The sequence below is a fragment of the Cuculus canorus genome, chromosome 9, assembly GCF_017976375.1.
Source record: "Cuculus canorus isolate bCucCan1 chromosome 9, bCucCan1.pri, whole genome shotgun sequence".
NCBI lineage: Eukaryota > Metazoa > Chordata > Aves > Cuculiformes > Cuculidae > Cuculus > Cuculus canorus.
In genome coordinates this window covers 707,823-731,243 of record NC_071409.1, presented here as the reverse complement: position 1 = coordinate 731,243, position 23,421 = coordinate 707,823, and the positions used below count along the sequence as shown (strand labels likewise).

General features: G+C 47.4%; 1 protein-coding gene across 1 annotated transcript in view; it reads right to left on the bottom strand.

The window, feature by feature from the left end:
- The window catches only part of GPC1 (glypican 1), a 237,583-nt gene extending 215,106 nt beyond the window's left edge, over nt 1-22,477 (bottom strand). Inside the window, exon 1 of the mRNA XM_054074276.1 lies at nt 21,770-22,477. Within this exon, the coding sequence (XP_053930251.1) occupies nt 21,770-21,926 (157 nt within the window). The 5' untranslated portion in view covers nt 21,927-22,477. The remainder of the gene's footprint in view (nt 1-21,769) is intronic.
- Between the last annotated feature and the right edge of the window lie 944 nt (nt 22,478-23,421).

The following is a 23,421-nucleotide window of genomic DNA, read 5'->3' as shown; positions in this document are numbered from 1 at the left end:
AGCATGGGCAAAACATCAGAAAATGTTATATGCCATCAGGGCATGATACTGACTCAGAGATGAAATAGTGGCCTTAAACAGTATCCCTTCTTTCAGTAGAAAGGATAAAGGATCCCATGGGATTTGCTAACTCAAACATTTACATTCCTGCAAACAAACACTCCAGCTTTTGCAGATGTCTGTGAAGGACTGTCAGGCAGCTGTGAAAGAGAAATATGAGGAAATTGCCCATAATAAAATGGTTAGTTCAGGCCAAAAAGGCAGGAGCAAAAGAGCTTGGCAGATCTTCTGAGAGTAAAGCTGCAAACCCCACTTATTTAAAGTCTGGATACTGGGAAATACAATCTGATAGAGTTAAAAGCTGTTATTTTGGCCAACCAGAGTCCTGAACCAGCCAAGGGCAGTCCAGCTGCTGCTGTTCACAGCTACAGCAGCACCTCTGAGCAGTGAATTCCTAGAGAAACACAACTTACCCAGCACATCAGGCATCTCTGAGCAATGACAGATAACTGTACAGCAACAGTTAAAAAAAAAAAAAACCATATTTACTTAAAAATAATTATATAATGGAAAAATCCTTTAATTTTAAATTATAACAGTGTTGAAAAAGGTGACGTAAAGGCATTTTTAAATTATTTGCAGAAGGTGGTGGTGGGTTCCCTTTTTTGGTCTCCCATTGACCCCTGGTACTACCATGTCAGAGTTGGCTGCAGAAGTGAGAAAAATAATTTTTAAGAAGATATCCAAGTTTTCTACCAGCAATTTTAATAGCTTGTTTCCTGTTGCCGGTGCTATGCTTGGCCCTATTGTTCTCCACTCCATGATATTTCTACCAGTGTTCCTTCCCCTAACAGTTCGACAGCTTCAGGACCTGGCAGACAACGGCTGCCTCTGATGGAGCCAAGTCTGGAAGCAGCTGACTATTTGACTAAGGTTCACAGGCACCAAGAATCTAATACTCCTACTCTCACCCAACTCCCACAGCACTGAGGATCCACTGCAGATGGCGTGTCCTGACCTGAACGGGATAACTTCTGCCCATGGGTTTCCTGGGTGGATTGCAATGAGAAGCCCAAGGTCAGAGTGGGAGCAGGTGACAGCACCAGGACAACCCCAGGAACCCAAGATTCTCTCTGGTGTGTGTGATGAGCGGTGGTCAGTATGCTGCGCTGCAGGAAGAGACCTGCCTGCAGAATGGCGGTTAGTATTTGCAAAAAGAGAAAAACAGTAGCAGCACTGTTCCTGCACCAGATAAGCAATAAAACCTCACTGAGTTCATAACAACGTGAACTTCTGCCCCATGGAGTGGCAGAGATAGGCTGTGAGGGGAACCATAAAGTTGCTGTCTCACAAAGGAAGATAAAAAGCTCGATGAGCTCTTCTTACTGTTTCTTTTCTAAGATGCACTGGGACACCAGTGATGCTTTTGATTTTACCTGCCTTCTCCTCACTGCTGCCCTTTGCTGTATTTCATAGCTAGTGGTGTCTGTGGTTCAGCAGACCTTCACACACCAGGTTGCAAGAGGTATTACAGGACTAGTTTTCATGGCCCAGCTGTCCTTTCCAACCCCACATCCCTAAGAGCTAACATGCCAGACCATGTCCTTCTTGCTGAAGGACAGAGGAATTCAGCTAACTCAATTATCAACGAAGGATGAACTACATAAATGTAGAAAAAAAAGAAATTCAGGATAAGCATGACTGCATGGATAGTGAGTTTCTTGGTATATTAAACTCACCAGGATACAGCCCACTGCTCTGCCTTCTTCCAGCTGAATTTTACAAAACAGTTTTTTGACCTGCTGCAATCACATTTCTTTAGCAAGCAGCCTCCTTTCTTGCTTCCTCAAAACTAAAGTCTGCTCTATGCAGAGTCCTGTAAAAGAGAAGGGCCTCACTTGAGATGTTGGCTTTTAATAGTTTGTGGTACTCATAACTGGTTTTAAACTGACAGGGGAAACCAATAAAAAGAATAAGATCTGTGTTTCTGAGCTTACATCAAAGAAGAGCTTAAAAAAAATGAGTAAAGATGCTGTCAAAAAAAAAGAGGCAGGTTTTCTTCAGCATCCTAATCAAACAAGGTTTAAAAAAAATCCCAAGAAATGGTGTCCCAAAAGAAATTAACCAGATAGGGAAAATGTTAGCTGAAAAGTAAATATTTAACAGCCCCAAATCTGCTAAGAGAAAGACAAAAGAGCCTGAAAGAAAACTGATGACAAAAGAGATGTTTTTGCTGTAGGAAGAGAGGTTGGGCATCGCATTTGGAAGTACTTACAGTTCTTTTCTGCACTACTGACTGCATTAAAGTCATCAGCCTGAGATCGGTTCTCCATTACACTGCACAGAGTCTTCAAATTATTCACTCCCTGACATTAATTTCTCTTCCAAGGCTTCTTTAAACTTCCTTTTGTATCCCGCAGCTTTTTAACTGCCACCACGAACCTTCAAGATTTAACCCGAGGAGACAAAGCAGCAGTCCCCCCGATACAAAGTTTAATGCCACTCCACAAAGGAGTGCAGATCCACAAATTATGCCCAGGTCTTTCATTCCGTCAGAGGCTTTTGCCCAAAGCGGCTGGCAAGGCAGGTACCTGCACCCACCCCACCGCTGGAGCGGGGCCACCTCTAGGGAGAAGGGCAGCAGCCGGCAGTTTCCCCTTGCTTGCATCCGCACGCACAGAATGACAGCAGTTTATTACAGAGCTTTTCCTCCTGTGTGCTGAGCTGTCCCAGAGCAGATGGTGTTCAACGCTTATACCTGGAGCAGCGCTTAGCAATCCCAGAAATGCTTCCTGACACATATTCCCCCTAAACTGGCTTTGCCATTTCCTAGACTAGAACTCAGCCTCACAGACAAGTAGGTCCTCAGTCACCAGGCGAGAAGGGAGCTCATCACCCAATTTGGGCAACTGCTATTCAGCGAGCAAAGAAAAGAAGTTTTGGCATCACCTACTCCTGTTGCCAACCAGGATCTACCGGGTCCTCAAGTCATTCACAGCAGCTCAATTTCCCTTGTAAAACCACACAAAACAACCATCTGATACTTCCCTCTGAGCATCACCCAGGGAAAAAGTGATGCTGCCACTTCCCCAAACCTTGAACTGTCTTTTGAATACAACTCCTCCTTAGCATTTGGGTTAATTAATAAAAGCCTTTCTATGGAATCAGCTGGCCAGACGATCCTAGTGAAGGGCCATGCAAGCTTGAGCGCTTTGCCAGCTTAAAACGGACAAAAGAAAGTGCTTCTTTACATAGTGGGTGTTCAGCCTCTAGAGCTTTCTGCAATAGGAGGCTGAGGAGGCAGACAATATCCAGCAGGTCTGAAAAGAGATCAGACAGATTAATGGACAAAAGGTCCATAAAGGACTGGGCAGAGATGTACCCCCTGATATCGCCTCTTCGGAAACTGTGGGTGTTAGGGAGTACAAAGATTTCAGAAAGATGCCACAGCCACACTCTGTGCATAAATACCATCCTCTGCCAGCACTGTCAGACACAGCTTACAGGGCTAGACAAACCATGGTGCCACCTAGCCAGACATTTCTTATGGTCCTACGGGGCACCAAAGCCCCTGACACACCACTCCTAGGCCTGGCTGGGCAAGCGAAAACCAGCTGCCCTGCAAAGGCCAACCAGACACACGTATACAAAACCCTCAGAAGACCGAAGAGCCCCACTTCTGCACTGTCGTCAGGCAAAATGGCTACATGGCTATAAAGTGGAGAGGGGCAGATTTAGACTAGACATAAGGAGGAATTTCTTCACCATGAGAGTGGTGAGGCCCTGGCCCAGGTTGCCCATGGAAGCTGTGGCTGCCCCATCCCTGGAGGTGTTCAAGGCCAGGTTGGATGGGCCTTGGGCCCCTGATGGTGTCCCTGCCTATGGCAGGGGGGTTGGAATTAGATAATCTTTAAGGTCCCTTCAACTCAAACCATTCTATGATTCTATGAAAATACATAGCTCAAAGCACTGGGAGTAGAACACCGCAGAGAAAACCCAAGCCAGAGTCATCTTCACCTCATTTGAGTTCTTTGCACGCATATTAAAATCTAAAGCCTCGTCTCAGCTTGGTGGGCGCAGCCCAGCAGCTGGGAATCTGGATGTATAGAAGATGTTCATGCAAGCACTTTCATACTCAAAAAGAGGAGGGAAAAAACTGCCCAACACACGCCAATCTTTATGCCCACCTTGATGTGTTGCATGCGAAACTGCAGAAAATCAACACAGGTAATTATGACCATCTGCACCCACAACTACCATTTGTGTGTTTATTCATAGTAACTGCATATTACTTAGCCACACCACTGCACGAACATTTTAAACAGCTAATTAATTAAAAAACCCGACCTTCTCTGCTTAGGAGGAGCCCATCACCCGCTGATCACTAGATTACATTTTCTCCGTTTCACTATTTGCCCCCTCCTCCCCAAGGTCACCAAGGGAAGATGCAGTCAGCCTGCTGTCTCGACAAGGCTGTGCTGGGATGGCAAGCTTTCTGTAGAAGCAACTTTCTTTGTGTAGCAAGGCCTCAGATCACAGCTGCTTCTGAAAACAGGACCGTGGCACTCCCACAGAACCGCACAGTGCTTTTGGATTACCTCAAGTGACCTTTGGATTAGACACCAATCATCTTCCCACCACTCCCAGTCTGCCAAGCACAGAGAGGCTAACCACATGTCCCTTACCAGGGCAGCATACCAGCAGCCCAAGCGTGCATCCCGTTACAATGCCTCTTGCCACGCTGGTTCTTCTGGCTCCTGCTTCTCCAGCAAATTCCTAATGCAACAGCAGATTATAAATACACAGATGATGGTTGGGCCCCAGTGCTTCACTGACATATGTCTCTGTCTTCAGTCTGAAGCCATAGATTTAAATTTAGGAATGGAGCAGGAGGTTAGGTTTCCAAATTCCGAGAAAAATCCTCCTGGAGGAGGCATAAAGACCAGAATTTCATCCCTCTGGTACAGCCTGAAAGCAGATGGGGACATAGAGTCAGTGCTGTTGAGCGAGTCGCGCTGCTTCTGCAGCGATGAAACTCTGTGCCCAGCTTTTCTGCTGTTCGAAGGCTGCTTCAGCTACAGCCCTTGGTACCAGCTGCTGCTCCGTCAGCACCAGAGTGGCCAGGACTCTCAATAGACATCCAAGCTTTAGGAAGAAAAAAGTTGCCTCAGCTATTATAATAATAATAATTCCTTATATTATGGCAAAGGCTAGCAATGCCCTGCCTCTGGTTGAATCAGCACTGTCAATTAGTTCTCAATCCTTTTCAAAACCAGCATTAGCGTGAAAAGGCTATAAGCTCCAGGCATAATAGATCTGGTCATTTTTCATCTGAGATGAAAAAAAAAGAAACAAATACATTTCAAATTTCAGCGGAACATGTGGGAAACAAACCAAACTCCTCATTCCTGCACACATGAAGTGCAGTGCTGAAGAAGCCACTCCAATCCAATAAAGTGCGAAAGGCATTCATCACCTGGCAGTGTAAATGCTTTTGAAACATACATACCCTAGCTATGGAGCACCTCAAAACAACTCAATAGATCTTGCTTTGGTTCTCCTAGAACTGAAGAAATTATTCTCTCTGTGCTTTTAAAACAACAAGAAATCAGGAACGAAAATACAAAATATTTCTATTGCTGAAGATGCTACTGGACAGTCTGCAGCTGATGGGATTAATCAAACGGGACCTGTGAAAATACTGTACTTGGATCACCACCATTGTTGGCCAGCAAGCCTGATGGCTTTACACTTGCTAAGAAGTCTTCTGACATTCCTCCCCAGCCCCCAGATTCCTATAGCTCCAAAGGTGTCCTAAGATCTGCACAGCTGAAAGAAGTAGAACACCACGCTGCAGCTCCTGCTGGCAGCTGCTCTCAACTGTGACAAAAGATTCAGGGTAAGACTGAGGGCTGGAGCAAGCAACCACAACACACTGGCACTTGGAACATTTCTGGATTATTCTGCTACAGGACCATGTCAGCATTGCTGTACATGTGCCTGTTTACACAAAGACATTTTCCCTGCTCTTCTCCGAGCATAATTTACCATTGGGCAAAGCATGAAATTATGCTCAATTGATTCACAATTTAGTCCAGTATCTTCTCTTTTAAGACAACGGCCCTCAAAGAAAAAGCATCTAAATGTGGTCTGAACAATGCAGTCTTCCTCCTCTCCTCCATCTCCCTACCCTCTGCCCACAGGAGACACAGCCCCACAGCAAGCCTTTCAGCAGAGCCCGCAGCCTTTGGCGCTCCCTGCCTGCCTTCTCTGAGACACGAGGAGATGCTCCATGGGCAGAGTCCTCCTCTGGGCATTCTCCCCTCCTTGAGCTGCTCAACCACTTTGGCCTTGCCGTAAGAACAGGGTCATCTGAACAAAACCCACCCTCCTCAAGTCCCTCAGCCATACGAGAGGCAGCAAACATGCTGAGTTAAGCGCAAGGTAAGCAATATTTTTATTTGGTTAATTAGAATTGCTCATCAAATGAAAACAAAGAAGTGATTTACTGCAAACTGGTCCAGGTAGTTGTTGCATAAGTACATTCCTGCATATTTGGCTACTTGAGGAATATTTTTTAATTAACAGTTTCTCCTCAGCTAAAGCAAACCCTAGAAAATAAGGGAAGAGAAGTTTCACACAAGGACACTGCCGAATCCCTCAACTGCCAGCTATTTTTTTTCCTTCAGGGAGGATTTTAAATTAAAAGCAGATTGCCTTCATTAGCGTTACCAGAAGCCATGCAACTGCCAAAGCTGACAGAAACACAACTGTGATTTGCAGATTTGGCAAGCATTTTCTCTTCTGACAAATGTGGGTAACGTCACTCACATTAAGAGGGCTTTTGTGGGGGACACTGCAAAGAACAACTCCTTCCTCAGGAGTGCAAAGTATCTCCACAGCAGCAGCTTAATATTCTAGGGCACCCAGGCTCTCTCCCCTGGTTTATTTCGCAGGAAAGTGCACCGCTTTAAATTTCATAGAATCACAGAATGACAGCTTTAAAGGGACCTTTGGGATCATCCAGTCCAGCCTTTTTAGGTGATCTATAGTTTCAGTGAGATGGCCCAGCACCCTGTCAAGCTGAGCCTTACAGTGTCGGGTGTAGAGGAATCCATCACTTCCCTTGGGAGATTTTTCCAATGTTTAACTGTCCTCATGGTGAACAACCTTCTTCTGGAATCCAATTGGAGTCTCCCCAGGAGGAACTTGGGCCCATTACCCCTCGTCTTTTCCATGTGATTCCTTGTAAAAAGGGAGTTTTTACACCCATCCTCTTGGTGAGAGTGGTCAGACAATAACAGTGCTATGAGTGGTTTCCTCCCGATGACTGAGCAGAATACAGTAGCAAGCCCATCACAAACATTTCAATGCTGATCTTTGACATACAGCATACTGAACCTTTCGGTGACATGCTGCCAAACCCTCAGAAGCCATTCAGCATGGTTTCCCACCAAAATCTTTTACCTTTACTTCATTCTAGCTAAAAATCTGATAATAACCTGAGAGAAAAATTACATTTCTACCAAGGGCAGCCGCATTTGCAGGCTTCATGGTCTGCTCCAGACTCTCAGACTTGTCGATAAAAGGAAAGTCTTGGTAGTACTTTTACTCCTTTTCAGATTTCTGTGTGAAGAGGTGCAGAACAGAAGGAGGCGTGCACGAAGCCAGCCTGCCAGCGTGTAAGAGAAGGCAGCAATGGATGAACAATCTACCATTCATTTTCAGAGTGATTCCACACATCCTATTGCCCTCCCTGGTACTGTCTAGCGTTCCTTAACCATAGGAAGAAAGCTTAGCATACATAACCAAAGTTATGTATGTTAAAAAAACTACCAGTATATTTTAGGTTCTGTTGTACGCCATAAGTGGATGTTGGCCTCAGGGGTTGAAATGAGTTGCTGATGTGAAAGCGAATTGATGGGGTGACCCTGACCTGTGTGTACTCTCTCGGGTTGGTGACAGCCTCCTTAGCACTGCCACTGCACTAGAAGCCACCCCTGCACAACAAAGCAGGACAGACAACGCCTGCTGCACAGGGTTCACCGGGTCTTCCATGATGAAATGATGACAGAAATTACAGGATGAAGAAGAGAGAGATGGGTAGTCCCCAAACACAACCCACATGCTCAGCGGGGTGGCACCAGAGAACACTGCAACCCCTGAGCGACTGCAGTATTTATTCCCTTGGCTGCAGCTGACATGGGAAGGTCTGAACACACGGTTAAACTGTGTGGGAGGTAGTTCAACACAGTATTTCCACAATCACAAATGTAAAGTCTCTCTGTAATAATTAAGACTGTACTACGCAGGATTTTATTAGACATTGTCTTACAAAACCAAGACAAAAATAGCTGTCTACATAGTAGTCACCAGTTTAACTACCTAAAAATAAGGCAACAAATGTAACGCAATGCCAGGCATGGAACAAACGGAAATAGTGTTAGCCTGTATCCAAGCCTGCAGAGGTAACAGTGGTACCCCTACTGGTAACCTTCAATCTAAACTCCAGTTAAATGTTTAGAGACTCTGCAGTTTCAGCTTGTGTCTTCAAAAGAACCAGAGAATCCAGTTCTCTCTCTGCAGTCCAACTCTTTTCCACTGCACAGTGAACGAAGTTCATTATGCACTGAATGCAACACAAAGCAACATGTTAACACTAATTAAATCAAAAGAGATACAGATTAAAGGAATTTATTATTCCCTGATCTGCCAAGAAAATAGTTTAGATACCTGCAATCAATGAGTAATGATGAATCAAAATAAAAAACCACAACAAACCAAAGAGCCAACAACAGGCTCGTAAAAATCTACTCAGTAAGGCCCATGTATCTTCGTTAGGTTTAGTAGCACAACATTTTAATCAAAAAACCCTCCCGTCTTTGTACATCATGAGAAGAGAGGCAGAGCATGGCCCTAAATTATGCTGTTACTGTTTATTATTCATTTATCACAGTACTGATGCAGATTTATGGTCCCATTGTGCTAAGTACTGAATAGTGAAATATAGAGAAATAGTGAGACTTGGTATTCCAAGACTTTATAATTAAAAGACAAATTAAAAAAAAAGGTATTCTAATTTAAAGACAGCAACGCACAGATGGGGACTGGAGATACAGACAGATTAAGCGACTTGCCCAAGGTCATGTCAGAGACGTGTGCAAGAGCAGAAAATTGAACTCACATCTCTGGAGTACCAGCACGGGTTTTAACTCATGTAGGAGAACATTGCTTCTCCTCTTTGATTTCACTAGATGTCATGTTTCATAAACTAATAAACGAAATCACAAAATAGAAACATTACATAGCACCACAAGGAGGATTTTGTTTCACTCCTCCTCCTCTGAAGGCCTTCATTAATGAAGGAGCTTTACCTTCACACACGCCCAATTTGTCTGTGTATGGCACAATCACAGCATTTGCACAGAATAATTTAAGCCAAAAGATCTTTTGACGCTATCTAGTGCAATCCCTCACTGAGAGTAGGGCAAACCAGAGCAGGTGCACCAGGGCCTTGTCCACTCGAACTCTGAATTTTATTTAAGGACAGAAATCCCACTACCTTCCTGGGTTCCTGTTCTAGTGATCAATGACCCATGTTGAAAGTCTTTCATTGTCTCAAACAAGAATTTCCCCAGTTTCAGCTTGTGTCTACCACCTCCCATCCTGTCCTGTGCACCCAAGTTTACCTCTGTTTTCCTTGTCACCACCTACTATGTAGTCGTAGATAGCAGCAGGATCTCCACTAGCCTCCTTTTTTAGCTTCCTTTCTTATAGACTCCTTTCTTACAGACTTCACTTCGCAGTGCTGAATTCAGCACTTTCACAGCTTCCCCCTGAACATCACGTACTCCAGCACCCTAACCATAAAATCACAGAGTTGTTTGGATGGAAAAGACCTTTGAGATCATCAAGTCCAACTGTACCTGCCCACTACTAAACCATAGTCCTGAGCACCTTGTCTATCTGTCTTTAAAATCCCTCCAGCGATGGGGACTCCATCACATCCCTGGACAGTCTCTGCCAGTGTCTGAGAAACTCTTTGCTGAAGAAGTTTTTCCTGATACCTAATCTGAACCTCCCCTGGTGCAAGGTAAGGCCATTGCCTCTCATCCTACCACCTGCTACATGGGAGAAGCAACTAACACCCACCCCTCTACAGCCTCCTGTCAGGGAATTGGAGACAGTGATGAGGTCTCCCCTCAACCTCCTCTTCTCCAGGCTAAACAACCTGAGTTCCCTCAGCCGCCTCTCATAACCTCTTTTCTCCAGCCCCTTCATCAGTTTTGTTCCCCTTCTCTGGACGCGCTCCAACCCCTCAATATCCCTCTTGCAGTGAGGGGCCCAAAACTAAACCCAGGATTTGAGGTGCAACCTCAACAATGCCAATACAGGGGCACAATCACTATCTCGGTGGTCTGTGCCAGAATTGCTCCAGTATAGCCATAGCTCTCCTTTACAGGGTAGCCTGAAAGAGGACATCATGCTCCAGATGCAGTTGCACAAGCACACCGCACCTTGTTTGCATAAAGCATGTAAATAATTAATTTTCTTTAATTAATTATTGTATAAATATATTGCACTACACAAGCCCTGCATCTCTATTTTCAAAACAGCCCAGGAATACAGCTTTTGCACACCACTTCAAGAAGTTCGCTGTTGCAGGGGTCTCAGCACATGCAGGCACACCAGGCTTTCAGAGCAACCACTGCTCCCACAAAGAACACTGGAAAGGGTCAGTTCCCACGTCTTTATCTCGCAAAAAAATATACCCTGTTCAGCCCAACTAACGTAACATGCCCAAAGTATCAGTGACAGCAGGATAATAAGAGACACCATGTTGTTGGACACAAATACATCAGCAAATACATTTAGGAATTTAAGTCCTCAACATTGTCACAGAGCATATTTGTAACAGTGAAAAACAATTTATGACTGTGATAGGAAACTGCTTCAGTGCAGCACAAACAATAGCAGCAGTATTACTTATTAAGACCAAACTCCAGCCCCCAGACAGCCGATACAGGACGGTGAGAGAAATTACAGTGCACTTAAACACAGTGGCTTTCTTTTCTGGTTTACAGTCAAAATGCACCCTGCATCAGCAAGTATCTACTCTCCATCTATTTTAACAAGAGCAAAGTCACAGCTTAAGCTTTGCTTATTTATATTTGCTAACACCTGTGAAGATCTACCAGTGGAAATCTCATTTTACTTACTCCTGCAAAAGTGCTGTCACATTTGTTCAAGGTTTCCCCTGAAAGTACTGTCCTACAGGGCAACAAAATCAGTCCACTCGGCGACAGGCAGCTGTCCTGATAAGAAAGGTATCTGCAAGGCATGGAGACATTTGGGGCTTGAAGTGATGCCACAGCTGAATAGAGAGCACATGTGGACACAGCCCAACAAGCTCTGCGCTGCCATCCAGGATGGACATGTCGGAAACAGGTGTGGCTCTTTGTCCAACTGCTTACCTTCCTGTTGGGAGGCTGCTGCACACCTGACCTAGGCAGGGAAGGCTGGTCCCACAGGGACAGTGGCACAGGCGAGCTGCTGTGGGAGCAGTCCCACCATGGCTGGGACTGAACCAGCAGCACTAGGGAGAAGCCCAGAACAGGCCACATCCCCTCCTCCAGCCAAAGCTGAGGGTGGTCCAATCTACATCTCCTAGAGCACAGTCTCCAGAGCCGCTTGTCCAAGCTCCCTTTTTAGAGCTACCACCCCACATGTGGGGGGGCGCGCACACACACACGCGCACACACACACGCGCACACACAAAAAAAATGTATAAAACCCACAAGCTGCTTCCAGTGTTTTGGGAATAAATCGTAACGTCTTTTATGGTGTTATTTCACACAACAGCAACAGTCAGCTTTCAAAAAGGCATAGCTCTATGCTCCATCCCTTTCAAATACAAAACGGTTCTGGATGCCAGAGGCACATTTATACCAACACTGAAAGTGAAGCAAATGGAGCCTCAGCTTTGTACTGGGATGAGTTGTTGCTTCATTTACGGATACATTTAAAGCCATCCCAATGATCCCTTATGTCCTGTGAGAGCAAAGGTGTACACCACATTCAAGTACAGGGATGGCATCATGCCCAATAGATGGCTTCTCCGGCTGCATGACAGGTGTGAGAGTTTGTGAACGCAGGGCATGTGGACAGATGGTGTTCTCAGCCATCACAAGCCCAGCACCTATCCACCACAAGCCTGCAAAAGCTTGTATTTTGGGCACAGAACAGACCTGCTGCAGGTCAACATGGCAAGAAGCAGCTGTAAAACTTCACAGAAAGAGAGGCAAAGAGTAGGACACCAGCACACACCGAATGCCTGAGGTAACATGGGTTACTTAAACAAGTCCTTCTCTAGCATGATTTGGCTCATATTCTGCAACTAGTCAAGCGAAACAATTACCAGGTAAACCTAATCTAAAGAGCAATTTATAGCACTCTGCTTTGCTCGTTCACATTTGATTTCAACTCTCCACACCTAGCAATTTTGACTGCCTTGCATAAATTTATCTAATAAGCAGTATCATATATTATCACCCTACATACACTCTGGCATACAACATAATTTAAGCCACGCTTTCCAAATCTGAACTCTTCCTTTCTATAACATCAATGTGTAGCAGAGCTAATTAAGTTAATAGTAAACAATAATTGATAAATAAAATCAAATGCAGCTTCCCAAGACACAGCAATTCTAACAGACGCTGTTCCTAACCAACTTCACAGCAATTCCAACAGATGCTGTTCCTAACCAACTTCATCAAAGCCTAGGAAGAAGGCAAACATGCAAATTCCTGTAGCATCCGATGGCTGGCTTGAGGACAGTACCTCCAAGGCAGCACTACCTGATGCGTTACATAGTTCATGCATATATTCATATAACATCATATCGCTTTTTGCTTATCTGGGCTTAGATTCATTCAGGGAACGTGCCAGTGGCAGATAAAAGGGAAAAGGCAAGCTGGAACACTTCCCTGACCTCTCTCCAGGCACTTCCCAATCCCTCCTCTACACCAACCCCACAAAACCCATCTTACAGCACGGGGCAGGGGCCCGAGGGAGCCTGAGCTGAGCCAACGGGACTCCTACCCACACGTTCCCACTATTGTGCAGCCCTTCCTCAAATTCACAGCAGATGAGTCTCCAGCCACGGTTTAGCCTTAGAGAGCCTCTCTAATAAACGTACCAGCCTCTTTCCCCCTCCTCATGGAGGCCTCTACGAGACCTCCCACAAACGAAAAGAGAGACAGAGGGGGGTTTTGCAGGGCTTTATTTTCTCACAAAGCCAACCAGATGTTTGTAAACTCTATACTGGTTATACAACTGCTTTAAACCCATGCAGCTGTGCACAGCAAGCAACTGCATCGGGGGAGAAGGCCACTGCTCTCTTTTAAGGCACTCTTACATCTAGGGACTAGAGTTTAACAAACCAAACTTCCCGTGAGTTATTCAAGTGCTCTCATTCCAATTTAGTGTTTATGGTAGAGGAAACTGCTGAGCAGAGCAAAGCAAAGCAGCTCGTCCAGCTTCATGGTGAAAATCCGCATCCAGATGGAGAGCAGGACCCTGCCTCCCTCCTGCCATATTGTAGCACCCGATTTCCACATTCAGCCTGTCTGGAAAGTCGGCAGGAATAGACAACGGATGCTAACACAGCAGTCCTGCTACACCGCTCAAATATTCACCGTATGCTATGCTCAGCCCTCACAATCAAATCATTGCAAACTTTACCGCAACAACATGGACTGAGAGCAGAAGAGACTGAAGCACCTTCTTTCATCTCCATTTTAAGCGATGTGAAAGCAATTTTAATTTCTGACAGTGCTTTTACTATATTTTTATTTATGAGCAAATTGACAACTAAAATAATTACTAAAAATATTGATATTTTAGGAATGTCTGCCTGCTCCAGCTAAAAGGCAAAAGACTTAGGTAAAACTAGTGGAAACACTCCAACTAAATTATATAGTTTTACAATCCTATAAAACACCCATTTTTTGCAAGCCAAAACTACTTGTCAGAGCATTTGCATATAAGTCATATAAAAGATTGACTGTCTGCATAAGTACTACCGTATTGCTCCTTGAAACCACAGTAAAACTTTTTTGTTGCCATTTTCTTCTTAATACTTCAGAAGAATGCAAGGCAATTTAAAAAATTGGTTTGCTCCTGTTGCTAGCACAGGAGCTGAGAACAGCTGGGTAACTCTGTACTTTTGATTCATGCTGCTCTGTACATGAAAACGCACCAAAAAATTAGTTTAGTTTTATAATCTCTGTACAGTCAACACAACTGCGATGAATGTATTTATTATATTGTGGAGCTTGAGCATTTCAAATAACTGTCACAGCACAGCCTGCTCATTCCAGTCATAAGAAAAAGGGGGGGGGGGGGGAAGTTTTCCCTATCTGAAGAATTCCAAGTAGAAGGGAAACATACTGCTGGGCAGAAGTGACTGACTCAGCTCACAGACAAGCTTTTTAAGCACCTAGAGTCTAAAGCATCGTTATTTTTCGCAGAACAGTCTGAGAACAGAGGTAACCCGATTCCCTGGGAATCATATGTTACTTACAGACAGGTTTTACCTGTCAGGGATATAACAGACAGAGCAAAGAAGTGTCAGGATCTATTGCCATCAGGGGAGAGGGAAATGTCCTAATGCAACAGCAGCTACAGCAACTTTGTGCAAACAATCTACAAAACATTATGGAACAATCCTCAAGCAACTGCTACCAGGGTTCCTGCAAGCTTTAGGTTGTCCCTTCTCTAGGTCTCTCCACATCACGATGGGTCACCTTCACAGCTCTCAGGAAGACACCGTCAACCCTCATTCCACACACAGGAAAGCAAGATTAAGTGACTTTTTCCTGAGAGATTTAAAGATGAAGATACTCTGTACAGACTTGCTCCAGGCCACCTAAGCAGGTGGCACGTCCACTCCACCAAGCTGCCCACTGCATCGCTCCCTCCTTCCTACAGCTCTGCCTGGTAGTAAGTATATGGAGAAGCACTGAAAAAGATGTCCCAACTTTGACCTAACTTGTACAGGTGGAAACAAAGAGGGAAGACTTTTCAGGAAGTCTTTTTCCTTGCTTTTCAGGAAGACTCTATCTACACAGAAAGTACAAAGAGCAGTGAGCATCTAGTGCCCTCCCCACAGTCGCGCAGGCAGAAGCAGCAAGCCCAGCTCCTTTTTGATTTAACACTCAGCTAAGGAGAAGATCTTCCACAGGAAAAGCTGAAAAGGTGACTCTACTCATTTGCCACGTGCCTGCTGCAGGCAGAACATTCAAAGGGCTATGGGGGACCCTTTGCCTGCATCGAAGGCAGTTTGAGCCAAGCCCTGCTGGTCCAGGCAGCAGCTGTGCAGCACACGGAGTAAAGGGAGCGCCTGCCTTTCAGGCAGGAGATAACCTGCTACTGCAGGACAGGACGCCTCACTGAAGACAACTCGCTGCAAGGGCTTTTGTTACTGCTTCTCCAAGTGGGAGCAACACGTGCACCATCTTGGGAGCTGCCTGCTGTTTTTCCGCTTGCAGGAAAGCAAGCAATTCCATTTGGAGGCAACGCATGCCCTGTCTCAGAAGCTGAGCGGAGCTGGCAAGGCCAACTGTGCGCTAAAGCAGTGTGCTGTCTTGGCACTACCCGCTCCGTAAGGCTCTCTGCCTGCTACATGTACATAAAAGCACCTCCTGGATCAAAGAAAGAAACCCTACATATACAAATACATTGTGTTCAGTAGGGGCCAGGGCAGCATACAGAAATTAAAGCTGTTTCCCCCAAGGAAACCCGAGGATTTCCACAAAATTGAGATGTCTGTTTACCTAGTTTTCCCCTGACGTTCTAGCTAGTATTTCTAGCTGAATGCTGAAAGCAGATACAAAGTTCTCCCTATGCCAATGACACCTGCCAGTCACACTCCCACCTCCCACCGCTCCTCTCTTCCCCAACCCAACAAAACAAGCAACAGGAACACCCAAGCTGCTGCCAGGAGCCCAAACCCGCAGCACTGGCCCCAGCCACACCGCACAGACTATTGCAGCCAGCACGGTCAGGATAATTGCTCAGTCCAACAGCTCTCCAAGGCAGGACCCATCCTTTTATCCTGCTTTTGTTTTCCATACTGTGCCCAATGCAATCTGATGCTGCAATAAAAATAGATCATATGTAACCCCCCTCCCTCATCCGATGGGCAGCAGCAGTGGGGTATGGAGACTGTACTCAGCTGCTGCTGGGCAGGCACTCCATGCCCTCTCTCTTCAGTTATCGTTGTTGCAACCTGTGAGGAAAATAAAACCTCTGGCTCTAAATACACATTTTTGATAATTAAGCTATCAGCTCCCTCCCTGCCTTTGGTTAGGTCAAAGTACACTTAATTATTGAAATTACCCAGAGGAATATATCTATCCGGTCCCCTCACTGTCAGACAATTGCACTGAAAGCAACAGAACATGAAACCAACTGCTTCGTGATCCCTGCCAAAAGCCGCACATCTCCTACCAAACCCATCCAGCGTCTGCAGAGACTGACAGGTTCTTAAACAAAGGAGGGCACTCGCAGGGCAAGAACAGAGAAAGGAGAGATGAGGTGAGCTCTGCAGTTTGATGCAGCAACGGGGAGGCTCCAGATACACTGGATTTTTGAAAATACCAGGTTTTTGCTTCCCCAACAAAAGAAGCTGTTGAAATAGTTTGGTCAGACACAGCTCATAAAGATAATTATGTGGTGAAGCTTCATCATCCATATCACAGTGACAGAAAGGAACATTCTCTTAAAAATAAGGTCAGTCCCACAAAGCTGTAAAGAACATCCGAGGGCGAACCAGGTCCTGGCAGGCTCTGCACCGATCCGGCAGAGGGAGCCCCTTGGTCTCCATAAATCTCCTCACCAAGGTTTTGTGTGCAGACATCCAGCAGTCACAAATCAACAAAACAATCACAAAGGGTAAAATATGCAAATTTCTATGTATATTAAGTTAGAGAGAAATGGCGATGCGCAGTTTGGCATGGCTTCTTCTACCGTTCCCACCAATACAATTGCCAGATTGATGAAAAGGTGCAATTCCCCGTGTTACACCTCATCAGAAACAGTACTCCAAACCAAGCAGGCTCCAAAGGCCATTCCAACTTGCCCTTAACAAATTCATTAGAATAAATGGGTTGGTATTGCACTCAGGAGTTCACCATATGGCAGCTGACCTTGAGCAATCCCGTCTGTCTTGAGTAACTACAAACCCAATATAACAACCTCAAAGAGCACTGGAGCAACAGAGTGCCCCCTCGCAATCCTATGGTAAAGATCCTTCCATGAGAGCAGAGGAGCCCCAGATTTTGTTTTTCATATCACAGATGCACGTATGTCCATTTTTGCATTTACGTCTCAAATTTTGCAAATGCCAGAGCTGAAATGATCTCCAATATTGGGTTTCATTGCCGTCTTCATACTCCAAAAGCCTCATCAAGTCACATCCTGTAGCCAGACCCAGTCTCTACTCTGCTAACTTCCCTTCAAATGCCTCCAACATGTGCACTTCATATTTTTTTTTCTTTACAAGACTGAATTACGCAGTCTTAAAGCACTAAAAGGTAAAAAAAATTGTTCCGATGCCTTTTGGCTAAGAAACTAGGGAAGCATACTCATGGGATATGTGACTGGATGAGCAGCAATATGATTTGGCAAAGTCTAGCCGGCTTTATTCTGTGCTCTCCTTCTCTTTTGCTGTGTTATACCGATTGCCAATGACAACAAGCTCAGCCTAGCAGCAAGCCAAGTCTAGGAAGGATTGATCTTGGGAATCAACAAACCCAAGCAAAAGCCTAGCCCAGACAGTGTGCAAGGACCAAACACATCCACGTCAAATCACACCTCTCAAATCTTCTCCAGTACAGCTCTCCATTTGAGACGCTGGGCAGCAGTCACGCACCCAACATCAGTAATCGTAAACCGCTCCATCAAATCAACAAAGCTGGATATTGTCCCTAAAGTACAATATTTTCAGCCACAGGCTTGCTCTCTCCCATCACAAACCACGCTGTGAGCCCAAGACTGGCCCTCAGTCACCAGAGCAGGGGACCCATGATGGGGTGATGGTGTCTGGGTTGCAAGAAAGTAGGAAAGCAGAAACTGAGGCTTTCTGCCTCCAGGAGACTCAAGAGGAAACAGGAGAACTAGAAGTTCTCACACTGTTTGCCCATATTTTGTAGCAATGACAGAAAAGGGCTGCGTATCACCCAACCAGTGAGTGGGGACACTGACACACAGGAAACTTCGCTGAAGTTAGTACACCTGATGCAAACAAGCATCCAAGGAATAGGGAGAGTTTCCCCCAGCATTAGAAGCTTTCTCCCAGGCAGATCTTCACAGCGCACATCTGTCTGTCAGGATTACTAATATGAGCAGACGGTTCTCTCATGTTTAGGAGTTTTGCCATTGACTTCAAAGAGTGAGATTAACACCTTGCGTATTCCCTAAACACACTTAATAACAGTACCCAACACATTTAAAGTGTTTAGACATGTTAAAGGCATTGTACAACATTAGCAAAAAACCAGGAACCCCTGTCTAGGTGGTTCATGAGAAATCTGGTAAGCCAAGAGTCTATCCCTGAATCAGATGCTTATCTATTAGCCAGCTAATTGCTGTGCAACCGCTTCTCTAACTGATCAGTACAGTCGTTAGCAGATACTGCCGTCTGCTGAGCTGTGGAGACTTTATATTACTCATAATCCTCTTAAATCATAACAAAGAACACAGATTGGAAGGTGTAAAGTGTGCAATAAGTGTTCTAAAACCAACACAAACACAGTCACCTCATCCCGAGTCAGAGCCCGCATCATGGGAGCTTACTAAACTCCTTTTGGAGTCAAGTTCTGGGGGTGCAAGCAGCATGTGGCTTGGCTCCTGGTGCCAGGCTGGAGTGACAGCAACACACACCAAGTAGCATCTGGAGCCAGATCAAAGTGGACAGGAGCAAGGACAGCCAAGCACAAGAGCACTGCTTCAAGGACAAGGCTGTGGGGCTAAGAAATGGGTCTTCCTCTTTGCTTCAGGGCAAGCCGTGGGAAGAGAAGGAACAGCAAGATCCCCTTGGAAAAGGAGAAAGCACAGGGCTTTTGCTTCTGGACGGCTTGGAAGCAAGACAAAGATACGGTTCTTGGGGTAGCCCCTGAACCTCTCTGACAACAGAGAGACCACAAGATCAAGAAACCTCAGCATAGTCCCAACTGGAGCCACCGCTGAACCATCTTCACCAGCATTTTTTAATTTGGCCAAAGCTGTCATTTGTTGGTGTGTCAGCATTTACAGGTGTCAGTCAGGTGTAACCCTGACAAGACCCCCTACATACCAATGACAACTCCTGAACTAAAGCTGTTGAAAGCAGCCTCAAGCGACGATTGACTGTTTCCACAAAACACAAATACAAGACTGTGCCATATATCATTCTATGACACATAGGGACACTACAGGCAGGTCTCCGGATTGTTCCTCCTGAGGATAACAAAACTGGCATGGACTTCTGCACTAACCTGCACAACCGCTAAAAAGCATATGTGATACACAGCACTATACTTTATCAGGAACATTTCTGAGGCTAGTATGAATGTACATCAAGGTTTTAACCATACTGCATACTGGATATGCACTACAGCAATAGAAAAGGGTAAATGTGCATCAGTCAGGAGGTACGCACGGTAATTACCAATGCAATCGTTAAGTCAGTTAGCAGTCTGAAATATCAGGCTAATAATATCAACAGCAGGTTTACGTGCAGAACCTTCCTTCCCAAGCACTTCATATTACTTTCCGTGTGGTATTCCTCAAGTTTTTATAGCATTTATCTAGAGAGCTGCCCTGTTTACAGTAACAGCCAGAGATGCCCAGTTTGATACTGCAATTTTAACTACTGTTGGCTTCGACTGCTAGCGTACACCCTCCTAACAACAAATGGTAGGAAACAAGGTTTCCAGGCTTCTATAAATCTTCCTGTCCTCTGTCACTATTTGAATCTCACCAATCTGTAGGCACAAGCCACTTTCCTCATGGCTAACCTGCGATACCCATAACTGCAGCTCATGCCATCCTCGGGGACTGTCCCTGTAGTACTACCCCTGCGTACAGTGCCGTAGCCATCTCCATGAGTATTTGTAAACATGCAGTCTTCCAAGAACTTTCCACTTGAAACACGACTGCTAACGTCTTCACATTTGCAATAATCAGATGCAAATTTATAAAAAGACACTTTCTTGCTCAACTGAATTACTGTTCTATTAATAGTGAAGTTGGGATGATATTGAAATTCCCCACTGTTTAACTTCAAGGATCGCTCATTTTACTTTGGAAACTTACTCTTCGTTGCAACTTGACAAATACAGTATTAATTTGTTTACGCTTATGAGACATTCACATGGTTCAAACTTTTCCATTCATGGGTCAGAAAATGAATTGGTTTCTCTGGAAAACTACACAATGAAATATTCAACGTAAGGCATTCTGTAGCTTAGATGTAAACTACAAACTGCAATTTTACTGGGATGTCCCTGTAGGTTGGCTTTGGCACGTACGCCTGCACGTTTTATGCTTTGTCTGAAGGAAGAAGGTTCCCACAAGCGAGAAGAAAGCTCTCAGATGTGGATCACAAGTTCGTGTATCAAAACTTCAACAAGAATTTAAAAAAAAATACAACACCTCAGCATATTTCCCTTAAGGAGAAACAAACAAAAAAAACCAACAAAAACAACAACAAAAAAAGAACAAACCAACCCCAATATAAACCAGACCCTGAACATTCAATAATATTTCACTGGGTTTCTGCAAAGAGGAGGGAATCAAATAAGGTTTGTCCAAAACCAGAACGAAGGCAAAGGGACACGCTCGGAGGCGAGTTGGTCAGATTTTCCTCTATCCTCTACCTGCTTGACACAGGGTCATTTTACTCCTGCTTCATTTCTAACAACTGACAAATGCCATTTACAGGTTTGCTTCCCATCCAAAAGAAGATTAAGAAAAATCAATTCTTCTTTCTCATAATCTTGTGACATTTTTCAGCTCTGACACCAAACCCTATTACGTCCGATCTGCCCCGACTTCCGAACCAAAACCCCGAGACTGTCTCGATTGTACTCAGACACGAGACAATGAAAGCAGAAAACCACCACACAACACTCGGTGTGATCCCCGTCTCCCTCAGCTCTCTTCCCAGCTCGGGCGCGAGGGCAGAGAGAGAGAGAGAGAGAGAGAAAGGGGGGGCGAGGGCAGAGAGAGAGAGAGAAAGGGGGGGGCGAGGGCAGAGAGAGAGAGAGAAAGGGGGGGGCGAGGGCAGAGAGAGAGAGAGAAAGGGGGGGGCGAGGGCAGAGAGAGAGAGAGAAAGGGGGGGGCGAGGGCAGAGAGAGAGAGAAAGGCGGGGCGCGAGGGCAGAGAGAGAGAGAAACGGGGGTGCCTGGTTCCTAAGGGGGTGAAAGGGGAGAAGAGGGGGGTGCCCAGTACCGGGGTTGCTGCGAGGGCAGAGAAAGGAGGTTCCTGGTCCTCGGGGTGATGGGAGAGGTGAAGAGGGGTGCGAGGGCCAAGAGAGAGGGTTCTGGTTCCCAAGGGGCTGCAGGGGGAGGAGAGGGGGTGACTGCGAGGAGAGAGAGAGGCGGGTGAGGATGGAGTGTGGGGTGCGCAGGGGGAGAGAGAAAGGGGGTCCCTGTCCCGGGGGTCCGTGTCCCAGGGTGCCCTGTGCCGCGTCAGAGCGGCGGTGCGCGGCCGCGGCACTCACCGGAGATCTCGGCCTGGGGCACGCCGCCCAGGCTGAAGCCCTTGGCCCCATAGAGCTGCCGCACCTCGGCGCAGCTCCTCGCCTTGTTGCCGCTGTCACCGCGGGCCGGCGCGGAGGCGACACACAGCAGCCACAATCCCCACGGCAAGAAACGCATCCTTCTCGGATGGACCCGCCACCTGCCGTGCGAAGGGCAAAGCCAAGGTCCCGCGGCGGCCGGCGGGGAGCGGCGCTGGGCCGGGGCGATGCTGCGGCTCGGGAGGCACTGCGGTCCCGCGGCGATGCCGGGGCGGTGCCGGGGGTCCGGGGCGATGCCGGGATCCGGGGCAGTGCTGGGGGTTCCTGGGCGATGCCGGAGTCCCGGAATCCGGGGCGGTGCTGAGGTCCTGAGGCGATGCCGGAGGGACCAGGAGGCAGTGCGGTGCCGGGATCCGGGGCGATGCCGGGGTCCCGGGGCGATGCCGGGCTTCAGGAGGCAGCGCGGTGCTGGGGCGATGCCGGGGGTCCGGGTCGCGGCCGCCCCTCCCTGGACGGCGGGCAGGGTTGGGCTCCGGGGAGTCGATCCGTCCGGGCGGAGGAAGGGCTGAGAGATCCCAGCGGGGCCGCTCGGAAGCCGCGGAGCGTGAGCGCGTTCAGGGGCTTTTGTTCTTAGCGCGGCTGCATCCCCGGGCGGTCCCGCCGCGCTGCTGCGGCTGCGGCGCCGCCGGGCGGGGCGGGGCGGGGCGGGCTCCGCTCCACCTGCGCGGGGCGGCTCCGCGCGAGGCTTCCCCCGCCGGACGTGGCATCACGGCGCCCGCGCCAATCCCGCCCGGCCCCGCCCCGGGGCTGCCACGGGGTCCGGGCAGCGGAGCGGAGAGGGGGGTTGCGGGAGGCGAAGCGTCCCCGGCCGCGCTGGGGGGTCCGCGGGGGCCGAACTGCGACAAGGGGTCCCCGGGCGACAAACCATCCCCGGTTGCACCGAGGGGTCCTCGGGAGTTAAACGATCCCCGGCCACGCCAAAGGATCCCCGAGCGTCAAACCGTCCCCCGTTGCTCCGAGGGGTCCCCGGGAGTCAGAGCATCCGCGGTTGCTCCGAGGGGTCCCCGGGAGTCAGAGCATCCCCGGTTGCTCCGAAGGGTCCCGGGAGTCAGAGCATCCCCGGTTGCTCCGAGGGGTCCCCGGGAGTCAGAGCATCCGCGGTTGCTCCGAGGGTTCCCGGGAGTCAGAGCATCCCCGGTTGCTCCGAGGGGTCCCCCGGAGTCAAAGCATCCCCGGTTGCACCAAGGGTTCCCGGGAGTCAGAGCATCCGCAGTTGCACCGAGGGGTTCCCGGGAGTCAGAGCATCCCTGGTTGCGCCGAGGGTTCCCAGGAGTCAGAACATCCCCGGTTGCACCGAGGGTTCCCTGGAGTCAGAGTATCCCTGGTTGCACCGAGGGGTCCCCGGGAGTCAGAGTATCCCTGGTTGCACCGAGGGGTTCCCGGGAGTCAGAGCATCCGCGGTTGCGCCGAGGGTTCCCAGGAGTCAGAACATTCCCGGTTGCGCCGAGGGGTTCCCGGGAGTCAGAGTATCTCCGGTTGCACCGAGGGGTCCCCGGGAGTCAAAGTATCCCTGGTTGCACCGAGGGGTTCCCGGGAGTCAGAGCATCCCCGGTTGCACCGAGCGGTCCCCGGGA